The sequence below is a fragment of the Sciurus carolinensis genome, chromosome 5 (genome assembly GCF_902686445.1).
Source record: "Sciurus carolinensis chromosome 5, mSciCar1.2, whole genome shotgun sequence".
Taxonomy (NCBI): Eukaryota; Metazoa; Chordata; class Mammalia; order Rodentia; family Sciuridae; genus Sciurus; species Sciurus carolinensis.
Window position 1 is genome coordinate 80,927,226 of NC_062217.1, and position 12,936 is coordinate 80,940,161.

The 12,936-nt window shown below is 34.4% G+C and overlaps 1 protein-coding gene and 1 pseudogene across 3 annotated transcripts in view; one reads left to right on the forward strand and one right to left on the reverse strand.

Moving 5' to 3' along the window:
• Window positions 1–12,936, reverse strand: part of Cdk8 (cyclin dependent kinase 8) — a 135,089-nt gene that overhangs the window by 61,361 nt on the left and 60,792 nt on the right. For all 3 annotated transcript variants that reach the window (XM_047553450.1, XM_047553449.1, XM_047553448.1), the window contains exon 2: window positions 9,470–9,545. In XM_047553450.1, coding sequence (XP_047409406.1) covers window positions 9,470–9,545 — 76 coding nt within the window. The remainder of the gene's footprint in view (window positions 1–9,469; window positions 9,546–12,936) is intronic.
• Window positions 1,657–3,719, forward strand: LOC124984777 (large subunit GTPase 1 homolog; annotated as a pseudogene).

Sequence of the window (12,936 nt, forward strand, 5' to 3'; positions counted from 1 at the left end):
AAAACAGAAATCACTCCAACACCTGGAGATTAAATAATACGCTATTGTATGATGAATGGATAACAGAAGATATCAGGAGGGAAATAAAAAAATTCTTAGAAGTAAACAAAAACAAAGATACATCATATCAAAATCTCTGAGACACTATGAAAGCAGTACTTAGAGGAAAACTTATTTCATGGAGCGTATTCAATAAAAGAAGAAAAAAACAACAAATAAATGACTTAACATTACAACTCAAAGCCCTAGAAAAAAAGAACAGAGCAACATCAAAAGTAGAAGAAGACAGGAAATAATTAAAATCAGAGCTGAGATCAATGAAATTGAAACCAAAGAAACAATAGAAAAAAATTGACAAAATAAAGAGTTGGTTCTTTGAAAACATAAACGAAATTGATAAAACCTTAGCCACACTAACAAAGGAGAGAGAAATCTCAAATACTAAAATTCAGAATGAACAAGGAAATATCACAACAGACATGAGTGAAATACAAAACATAATTAGAAGCTATTTTGAAAATCTATACTCCAACAAAACAGAAAATCTCAAAGGAATCAACAGATTTCTAGAGACATATGAATTACCTAAAGTGAACCAGGAGGACATACACAATTTAAATAGATCAATTTCAAGTAATGAAATAGAAGAAGTCATCAAAAGCCTACCAACAAAGAAAAGTCCAGGATCTTTTTTTTTTTTTTTTGGTGCTGGGGATCGAACCCAGGGCCTTGTGCTTGCAAGGCAAGCATTCTACCGACTGAGCTATATCCCCAGCTCATTCAAGTTCTACAAAACCTTTAAAGAAGAGCTCATTCCAATACTTCTCAAAGTATTCCATGAAATACAAGAAGACGGAACCCTCCCAAACTCATTCTATGAAGCCAATATCACCCTGATACCTAAACCAGACAGAGACACACAGAGGAAAGAAAATTTCAGACCAATATCCTTAATGAACACTGATGAAAAATTCTCAGCAAAATTTTAGCAAATCGCATACAGAAATATATTAAAAAGATAGTACACCACGATCAGGTGGGTTTTATCTCAGGATGTAAGGTTAGTTCAACATCCGGAAATCAATAAATGTAATTCACCATATCAACAAACTTAAAGTCAAGAATCACATGATTATTTCGATAGATGCAGAAAAAGCATTTGATAAAATACACCATCCCCCTTCATGCTCAAAACACTAGAAAAAATAGGGATAGTGGGAACATTCCTTAACATTGTAAAGGCCATCTATGCTAAGCCCATGGCCAATATCATTCTAAATGGTGAAAAACTGAAAGCATTCCCCCTAAAAACTGGAACAAGGCAGGGATGCCCTCTTTCACCACTTCCATTCAAAACTGTCCTTGAAACTCTAGCTAGAGTAATTAGACAGACCAAAGAAATTAAAGGGATAAGAACAGGAAAAGAAGAACTCAAACTATCCCTATTTGCTGATGACATGATTATATATTTAGAAGAACTGGGAAATTCCACCAGAAAGCTTTTAGAACTCTTAAGTGAATTCAGTAAAGTAGCAGGTTATAAAATCAATGCTCATAAATCTAATGCATTTTTATACATAAGTGATGAATCTTCAGAAAGAGAAGTTTGGAAAACTACCCCATTCATAATAGCCTTGAAAAAAATAAAATACTTGGGGGTCTTTGGGCCGGGCCCTTATCCGCCATCAGACTCAGCAGAGCTGGAGCCACCGTCACACCGACTCGTGGTTGCACACAAGTGAACTCAATGATGGATATGATTGGGGTCACCTTAATCTTCAGTCTGTGACTGAACAGAGCTCTCTTGATGACTTTCTTGCAACTGCAGAACTTGCAGGAACAGCGTTCATAGCTGAGAAGCTTAATATTAAGTTTGTGCTCCCTGAGGCTAGAACTGGACTGCTGTCTTTTGAAGAAAGCCAGAGAATTAAGAAACTCCACGAAGAAAACAAACAGTTCTTGTGTATACCAAGGAGACCAAATTGGGGAGAAAAAAAACTAGCTCAGAAGAACTTCAACAGGCAGAGAAAGATAACTTCCTAAAATGAAGACATGAACTTGTCCGGCTAGAAGAGGAACAAAAGTTAATATTGACACCTTTTGAACAAAATTTGGACTTTTGGTGCCAACTCTGGAGGGTCATTGAGAGAAGTGATATTGTGGTCCAGATAGTAGATGCTCGAAACCCCTCCTGTTTAGATGTGAAGATTTGGAGTGTTATGTGAAAGAGACAGATGCTGAGAAGAACATTATTCTGATAAACAAGGCTGACTTGCTGACTGCCAAACAGCAGAATGCCTGGGCCACATACTTTGAAAAAGAAGATGTGAAGGTTATTTTCTGGTCAGCTTTGGCTGAAACTGCTCACCTGAATGGTGACTCTAAGGAACAAGTGAACAGAGATGCTGGAGAAGCCAACAATCTGAGTCTGAAAACTCCACAGTTTTGAGGAGAGTGAAATTCCACACAGGGAGACTAACCATCTCCCAGACAGGGATTCTCTCTCAATTCTTCTAGTGATGAAGATGATAGTGAGTATGAGGACTGTCAGGAGGAGGAGGAGGAAGATTGGCAGACATGCTCAGAAGAAGATAACTGCCCTGATGAGGAGTCCTGTGCTCAGGGCTGGAAGGAAAGCTGCACTGTGGACTCTGAGACTCAGGTCAGGAAAACCCCACAGAGGACACAGATACACAATTTTAATTACCTGGTGTCAAAGCAGGAATTACTGGAGCTCTTTAAGCAGCTGCACACTGGAAAGAAAGTGAAAGATGGGCAACTTACTGTTGGACTGATGGGCTACCCTAATGTTGGTAAAAGTTCAACCATCAACATCATCATGGGCAACAAGAAAGTATCTGTGTCTGCCACACCTGGTCACACCAAACATTTCCAGACTCTCTATGTGGAGCCTGGCCTATGCTTGTGTGACTGCCCAGGCCTGGAGATGAGATCCTTCGTGTCTACCAAGGCAGAGATGATTTGCAATGGAATTCTCCCAATTGATTAGATGAGAGATCATGTCCCACCGATATCACTAGTATGCCAGCATATTCCACGACGTGTTTTAGAAGCCACCTATGGCATTAATATCATAAAACCTAGAGAAGATGAAGATCCCTATTGACTTCCAACCTCAGAAGAATTGTGGAAAGCTTATGGATATACGTGAGGATTCATGACAGCACATGGACAAGCAGACCAACCTCAGTCTGCATGCTATATCCAAAAGGATTATGTCAAAGGGAAACTACTATATTATCATCCCTCCTTCTGGAAGAGATCCTGTGACATTTCAGCATCAACACCAACGACTCCTAAGGAATGAAACAAATTGTGATGAATAAAAACACAGCCGGGTGGAAATAAAAAAACAAAGAATTTCGAAAATGTAGTTGACAGAACTTTTTTTCATCAAGAGAATGTGAGAGGGACTGGGGATATAGCTCAGTTGGTAAAGTGCTTGCCTTGCATGCACAAGGCCCTGAGTTCAATCCCTGGCACCAAAACAAAACAAAACAAAACAAAACAAAACAAAACAAAAAAGAGAGAATGTGACCAAAGGGGTTCAGGCTCTGATGGGTTATAAGCCTGAGAGTGGCCTGGTGACTGCAGCTACTCTGACCTTGGAGAATGGAGCCGGGAAGCCCTGGAAAAAACATGGCAACAGAAATAAAAAAGAGAAAAGTCATAGGCTCTACAAGCACCTGGATATGTGAACCTGTGCTGCAACAGAAGTGGCATCTATACTGTGCAGATGGAAAAGAACAGAAGCTGCTTGTTGCCTCTGGAACTTTTCCAAGGCTCTGGTGCTGTGGAATGGCCCCTGCTCTAGTGAAACGCAGCCACACTCACCAGTCTTGATGTCAAGACAGAAGGGGTCCTGGAAACACCAGCTCTGACTCGAGCAATCATTGGAACCCCAGAAACATACTCCTGTACGAGGCTGAACTTCAGATGAGGGAATGAATAATGTGTATTTGTTTGTGTAACATATATACAAATACATATTAATTTGAGTTGGGATGTTTTTGAAAATATACTAAAATTAAATTGTCAATAAAATAAAATAAAATAAAATACTTGGGAATCAATCTCACAAAAGAGGTGAAAGATCTCTACAATGAGAACTACAGAACACTAAAGAAAGAAATTAAAGAAAACCTTAGAAGATGGAAAGATCTCCCATGTTCTTGGATAGGCAGAATTAATATTGTCAAAATGGCCATACTACCTAAAGTGCTGTACAGATTCAATAGAACTTCGATTAAAATCCCAATGAAGTACTTTAAAGAAATAGAGCAAGCAATCATGAAATTCATCTGGAAGAATAAGAAACCCAGAATAGCTAAAGCATTCCTTAGCAGGAAGAGCGAAGCAGGGTGTATCGCAATACTGGAACTTCAACTATACTACAAAGCAGTAGTAACAAAAACGGCATGGTATTGGCACCAAAATAGACAGGTAGATCAATGGTACAGAATAGAGGACATGGACACAAACCCAAATAAATACAATTTTCTCATACTAGACAAAGGTGCCAAAAATATGCAATGGAGAAAAGATAGCCTCTTCAACAAATGGTGCTGGGAAAACTGGAAATCCATATGCAACAGAATGAAACTAAAACCCTATCTCTCAACCTGCACAAAACTCACCTCAAAATGGATCAAGGACCTCGGAATCAGATCACAGACCCTTCATCTTATAGAAGAAAAAATAGGTCCAAATCTTCAACATGTCGGCTTCGGATCAGACTTCCTTAACAGGACTCCCATAGCACAAGAAATAAAAGTAGGAATCAATAACTGGGATAGAATAAAACTAAAAAGCTTTCTCTCAGCAAAGAAAACTATCAGCAATGTGAACAGAGAACCTACAGAGTGGGAGAAAATCTTTGCCACTCATACTTCAGATAGAGCACGAGTGTTCAGAATCTATGAAGAACTCAAAAAACTCTACACCAAGAATACAAATAATCCAATCGACAAATGGTCTAAGGAAATGAACAGACACTTCACAGAAGTAGATGTAAAAGCAATCAACAGATATATGAAAAAATGTTCAACATCTCTAGTAATAAGAGAAACGCAAATCAAAACTACCCTAAGATTCCATATCACCCCAATTAGAATGGCAATCATCAAGAATACAAGTAACAATAGGTGTGGGTGAGGATGTGGGGAAAAAGGTACACTCATACATTGCTGGTGGGGTTGCAAATTACTGCAGTCACTCTGGAAAGCAGTGTGGAGTTTCCTCAGAAAGCTTGGAATGGAACCACCATTTGACCCAGCTATCCCACTCCTTGGCCTATACCCAAAGGACTTAAAATCAGCATACTACAGAGATACAGCCACATCAATGTTCATAGCTGCTCAATTTACAATAGCCAGATTGTGGAACCAACTTAGATGCCCTTCGATTGATGAATAAAGAAACTGTGGTATGTGTGTGTGTATGTATATATACACATACACACACAATGGAATATTACTCAGCCATAAAGAATAATAAAATTACGGCATTTGCAGGCAAGTGGATGAAACTGGAGAATATCATGCTAAGTGAGATAAGCCAATCTCAAAAGACCAAAGGACCAATGATTTCACTGATAAGTGGATGATGACACATAATGGGGGGTGGAAGGGGGGCAAGAATGGACGAAGGAGGGACTGTATAGAGGGAAAAGAGTGGTAGGGGATGGGGGAAGGAAAAAATACCAGAATGAATCAAACACCATTACCCTATGTAAATGTATGATTACACAAATGGTATGCCTTTACTTCATGTACAACCAGAGAAACAACATGTACCCCATTTGTTTTAAATAAAAATAAAAATTAAAAAGGAATAAATAAAAGAAAAACAACAAAATTTGTGGAATGAAGGTAAAACACAGCTTAAAAATTTATAGTTTTAAAAGTTTATATTAAATGACTTAAAAAAATAATCGATGGCCTAAAGTTCTACCTTACAAAGATAAATATAAGCTCAAAAGTAAATAAAAGGAAAGTGAAAAAGAGCATAAATTGATGAAATAAACACAAAAATTACCAGAATCAGCAACAAAAGAAGAAACTCATTATCAAACATAGATATGAAAAGATAGTAAGGGAATATAATAAACAACTTTGTGTCAAAAAATTCAACGATTTAAATGAAATGCACAAGACTACATAAAATTTTGACTTATTAAAAACACAAGATGAAAAATAAAATCTGAAAGGTTTTATATCTAATAAGGTCAAATATTGGTTCATGAAGTCTATCAAATATTTAGGGAAGAATTAATGCAGATATCACCCAATCTGTCAGAGAACAACAGAATTAAAAAAAAAAAAAAATGCTTTTGCCATGTGTGGTGGCACATGCCTGTAATCCCAAGGGCTCCGGAGGCTGAGGCAGAAGGATGGTGAGTTCAGACAGCCTCAGCAACCTAGTGAGGACTTAAGCAACTCAGGGAAACCCTATCATTAAATAGAATACAAAAAAAAAAAAAGGGCTGGGGATGTAGCACAGCAGTTAAGCAACCCTGAATTCAATCCCCAGTAGCAAAAAAACAAAAACAAAAACTGTGCTTTAACATTTTTACATAAGAGCATAATTCCAATATGAAAACCTGACAAAACATTATATACTATTAGAAGTAAGAAAATGATGAACCAACATCCTTCAAACTCATAGATATAAAAATCCTTAATGGTGTATAGCAAATCAAATCCAGCAATACATCAAATATAAATTATCTCAGGAATGCAAAATTTGATAAAAACACTACAAAATTAACGTAATTTATGAATTTAAGTACATATTTCAATTTATATACAAAAAATAGTATTTATGAAAAAATTCTCAGGAAAACAGGAATGGAAGGGAATTTTCTAAAATCCTTCTCGATGGCATCAATGAAAAACCTATAGTTAATATTATACTAAGTGGTGAAACTGAAAACACTTCCCCTAAGATAGGGAACAAATCAAAGACACCTGCTCTCACCATTATTCAACATTACACAAAACACCCTGACCAGTGCTATGTAAGGAAAGAATAGGAAACAAAAAGCATAAAGATAGAAAAAAGTAAATATATCTTATTCATAGATGCCATAATTATTTATGTAGAAAATCTCAAGGATAAACAAAAACCTCAATTTAGAAATTAATTTAGAAATGTCTCAGTGAATTTAGAAACGTCTCAGATAAGCAATACACAATTTTAAAAAATAGAGTACAGATGGAACAAATGAAAAATGAAATTTAGAAAACAATTCTATTTAACATAATATGGTTTTAAATTGATGTGTGAAGAATGAATCTAACAAAAGTTGTGCACAGCCTCTACATTAAAAACTATAAATATGAAACATTGTTGAAAGAAGTTTTAAAAACCTTGTAAAATGGAAAGTATGTCTTTCCATTGGCTTTAAAGACCCAATATTATTAAGATGTTAAATCTCTTTGGATTCATAAAAATTACAATTCCAGCAGGTACTTTTTAAAAGTAGAAATTGACTAGCCGATTCAAAATTTATATGATAATGGAAAGGATCTATAACAGTTCAAAATAATCCTAACGAGAGAATAAAGTTGGTGGTCTTACACAACCTGATTGTGTAAGTCTTGCTATAAAAGTAGAATAATCTGGTACTGGCACAAAGTTAGACCCAGAGGTCTATAGAACATACTACACAGTCTAGAAACAGACCCATATTCACAAAATCCTTTAACAAAGATGTCTTCAATCAGATTTAAAAAAAAAAAAAAGGCATAAAAGAAAAAATTTGTAAATTAGATTTCATCAAAAGTAAAACTTTATGCTTATCTTAGATTGAAGAACCACAATTAAGTACATTAAAAGCGGACTTTCCTATATCTTTTCATGTTTACCTGAATTTAGTTTTCCTCATAAGTAAAGATAACCAAGTTTGTTCCAGAATTGAATGGAGTTTTGCATTTTTAAAACATTTTTTAAAAAAAAATAACTAAAAGAAAAGCATATGAAGTATAAGCATAAAGATCAATAAATTTTCACATATTAAACCCTTGGAACGAGACCCAGATTGAGATTAAAATTCAGAACATAACTAGCATTCTCTTAAGTTCCCTGTCCTACTGCTTGTCACTGTTTTCTCAAGGGCAATCACCATCCTGATTTCTAACATCACTGACCATAGTTCAATGGATTTTAATTCCTTAATACTGACTTGAGGGGCTGGCGTTGTGGTTCAATGGTAGAGCGCTTGCCTAGCATGTGTGAGGTACTATAGGCTTGATTCTCAGCACCATGTAAAAATAAATAAATAAAACAAAGGTATTGTGTCCATTACAACTAAAAAATGTTCAAAAATAAACTGACTTGAATAAATAAAATAGTAAGATGCTGAAGAACTGACAGCTAATATATATATATATATATATCTTAAGATTCAAGTATACAAATTTATCAATTAATTGAAATATATCTTCCAATGTGATATACATTCAGTTAAAAATGCCCTCCCTTACACATCCCTCATTAGAAGTAATTCTTACATGTCCTTCAACACCTGGAACCTTCCCTGATTCTCTTATCTCTCCCATTCCCACTCTTCTATCATGGTGCTTGGTCTACTGTTTATTTCCTTCCTCAGAATAGTAAAAATACTTGAGTCTGGGGACCTCAACTTATTCTGTATTTCTTTACTTTTCCTTCTGTAATCACTGACCTTGTCAACATAGTACATAATAAAGAATGTTGAATGAAGACTCACTGGCATACAGTCTGATAAACAAGTATAATAATTTAAATTAATATTTTTAGGTCATAAAAGCCTTTATGTGTAGAGAAGAGGGCTGAATATATATGTCCTAGAATATTCTGATTAAAGCCAGAAAAAATTAATTTGGTCCCACAGTTTTATAACTGTAACAACTAAAGTAAAATCTCAAGGAAGTAAAGCTGAGTTTAAATGTACCTGTAATTATTAAGTAATGTATTAACATGAAGAATACTTCCCCTTGGAATCAAAATTAGAGTCTAATTATCATATGGAAAATTATGCCTCCAAAAGAAAAAAGTGTAAGTTTTTACACATTCAGATGAACAAATAAAACTATAATCAAATAACACAATCTCATTTCAATTTGACATAAGTAATGAAATTAATTTTATCCTATTAAAATAGAAATAATTTTATATGGACTAACCACTTTCACTAACTCAAATGAAATAATTAGTAACAACTATTAGTGACATCTATTGAAAAGATATATATTCATATATATTCATTTTACCTCAAGTAATTGCATTTATATTATATAGAAAGTTTTGCACATGCCATCTTTACTTCTCCTTAAAAGACATTTTTATAAATATTTAATATGAAACATATTCATTAGCTTTCAATAAATGATGTCAATACAGCACAGAAACCTACACAGTTGAAAAGTCAGTTGATAGTAACAATGATTAAAAGAGCTTCACTTACTGCTATTTCTCTACATGCTGACATAGAGATCCCGGTTCCTTCTATTTGTTTTAATGCATAGTCTTTATCATCCTTCCTGTAAAAACAAAGCTATTTTAATATATAATCAGATCTACATTTATATACATTCTAAAGTGAACTAGAAATAAACATAAATCACATTTGTTGCACATTTGATACTTCATATGTAATCATACGTTATAAAGGAAAAACTTTTGAGATAACCTGGTCTTCTACTATTTGATAAGGAAAATTATCTTAAAAGGAACAAAAAGATTTATTCAAATCTCCACAGTTACTTGCAAAAAATACAGATTCAGAGAATGTCATGGTGATAAATTCTTTCTAATATTTGCATTATTTTCTCTACATATGCTGATGGGTTTGTATATATACAATAAGAACATAAAACAAAACTTGCTTTCAAAAACCAAATCATAATATCAGTGGATCAAAAAGAAAGCATCACAAAGCACAAAATGGTTATAATTTTAAAATCTTGTTATAATGATCATAATCTGATAATGAATAAATTAGGTCATCCCAAATACCTTCAAGAGATGTTCACTCAACATGTATTTATGAGCACTTTCTAAGTATTCAGAACTGTGGTGGGTACTAAAGGTAGAACAGGAATCCATCTCCTATGCAACTTTCTGTGTCTATTGGCCTAATCAGATAAACGACTAATCTGCTATAATACAATATAATATGTGCTATGATAACACAAGAATAAACCACAGAGACATTATCCAAAGGTTCCTTTCATGGAAGACCCAAGCAAAGACTTCTCAAAGGAAGTATCATATAACTGAGGCCAAAATGGCTGTTCTCAAACTTTTGGGATTCAGTTCCCTTTTCTCTAAATTACTAAGGACCTGAAGAACTTCTTGTTTGTTATATCTATCAATATCTACCCTATTAGAATTTAAAGATATGAACATATTAAAACACAAATGCCAATATCATGCATTAGCCATCATCAAAGCCGTGATATCATCACACATTATGTCACCTCTAAAAAAGAGTCTACTGTATACTCATAAGAAGAAAAGGCAATTAATGTCATACCATTATTATGAAAACAATGTTGATCTTGCAGACCCTTTGAAAGGAACTCAGAGACACCCAAAGATTTCTGGATTACACTTTGAGAACTGCTGCATTTGTATCAGTTAAGAGGTACTCAGTGTGAAAGCATGTGAGGTGAGAGAAAATGAAGCATTTTAGAGAGAATGGATACAGCCACAGTTGGAGATAAGGCCAGGAATAAAATCAGAACCAGATCATGACAGACTTTTTACTCAAAGAAAAACAATAGGAAGGGTGTTTTTCGGGCTAGGGTTGTAGCTCAGAGATAGAGCCAAGGCTTGCCTAGCATGTGTGAGGCACTGGGTTTGATCCTCAGCACCACATAAAAATAAAAATAAATAAATAAATTTAAAAAAAGGTCAACTAACAACTAAAAAATGTTTTTAAAAAAAGAATGAATAAATATAAAAATTTTTTAAATAACAGGAAAGTGTCTTTAAAAGCTTTTTAAAGAGAGCATTAATTATATATTACTTGGAAAATATATCTTTGGGTTGCCTTGTGAATGCTTGGAGCAAACAAATAAATACAGAGGAAGAACAGTTAAAAAGCAATTAGTATTAAAATTATTCAGAGAGTGATGATGATAGCTATTGCAGAATGGGTTTGTCCAAAGTAGATGGAAATAAGGCAGAACCAATAGCACTTGGTGATTGAAGTAGGTAAGGAAAGAGAAGGAGTCAAAGGTAATGATTTCTGCATTAGATAACAAGTGATTTACAGAATTATTCACTGAAATAACAAACAACAGGAAGAAAAGGTTTTGGGGGTGGTTAAAGAAAATTCCCCTTTTGTGTAGGTTGAATTTTCAGGACCTATGAGACATCTTTTTTAATTATAAAAAAAGAAAACCCCTTCTTGAAGATTACCTACCATAAAAATGACTATGATACAATGGTACTTTGTGATTTACAAAGCACGTTTAATTTATCTCTCCACACATTTTTTTCCACATTTTCTTTTATTGGTGTATTACCTAGTTTCAGTGATGATTTAGTGAAAATACTCAGATTATACAAATGAATAACAGATGGAAAGGGGAAACACTGGGGCACACTATTGGCCAAAACATATTGTTATGTGCATGTACAAATATTTAACAATGAATCCTGCCATTATGTACAACTACAATGCACCGATAAAAATATACAGAAAATATGAATAATTATGACATAGTGTTCTAAATACAACATGGCTTTGAACTGTGTGGGTCTATTTACATGCAATGTTTTTTTAAAGATTTGTGACAATTTGTAAAAACTTGCAGACAAATTGTGTAGCCTAGAAATACTGAAAAAAAAATTAAAAAGGTATGCCAGGAATGCATAAAATATATTTAAATAATCTATTTTATCACTTACTTTCATAAAATATATATAAATCTACTATAAAATTAAAATGCATAAAAATTACACATAAAAATTACACATGGAGTTCCTGCAGTTCAGAGAAATGTAAACAAACATAAAGATGAATATTATATTCAGATTTCAAACTGCATAAGGGGCTGTAGGCATTGCTAATACCCACGTTACTTAAGGTGCACAATAGAGGTGACAATCAACTATATCTTGAAGCAAGGAGAGAGAAAGCTCCAGAAAGTGAGAAAAATGGGAAAGAAAAATAGGAAAATTAGAGGAACAATCCATGCGATCCAAAACAGAAATACTTAGGAGTTCCAGAAGAAGAAAAAAGAGGAAGAAAACTTGTAACTGAAAGAAATGATTTTCAAAACCATAAAGGTCCATTGAGTTCCTACCACAAATGAATGAAAACAGACCCACCCATGACACAACATCTAGACATTTCAGAAAAGCAGAGACAAATGATACATTTTGTGTTTCCAGTGGGGGCGATAACAAGTTAGAAAGGATTATGAATCCACATTTGTATAAAATCATTAAATACTTATTACTCTGTGAACAGATGTGGTTTTGGTGGTTAAGTCCCATATAGGAGTCTGTCTGAAGAATTACACCGTGAGCTGCAGTGATAGGAAACCTTTCTGGAATAGTCAATCAGATCAAGGAGCTCCTGTCAGAAGGCAAGACAGTGCACTACTTTCTTCACAAAGTCATGCTTCAGGGAAAAAAACCAGGTGAACTAGTCAACGTGCTTATTTATGTAGTAAAAACTATGAAATACACAGAGACTAATGTGTTAAATTTAAGTGTCTTAATTATGTGAACATAAACAACTGTCACTGCAAGCTGAGTTATGATGGTTATTAAGGGAAAAGTTTTATGAGAATGCTGGTTGAGGGAATAAAATCTTATTGATTATGCAAGATGATAAACAGTTCCCAATGCTTTAGGGATGTGAAATAAACCGTTTGTTTAACTTCTTCAGTGTGCCATCTTTGGTATTTTTAATGA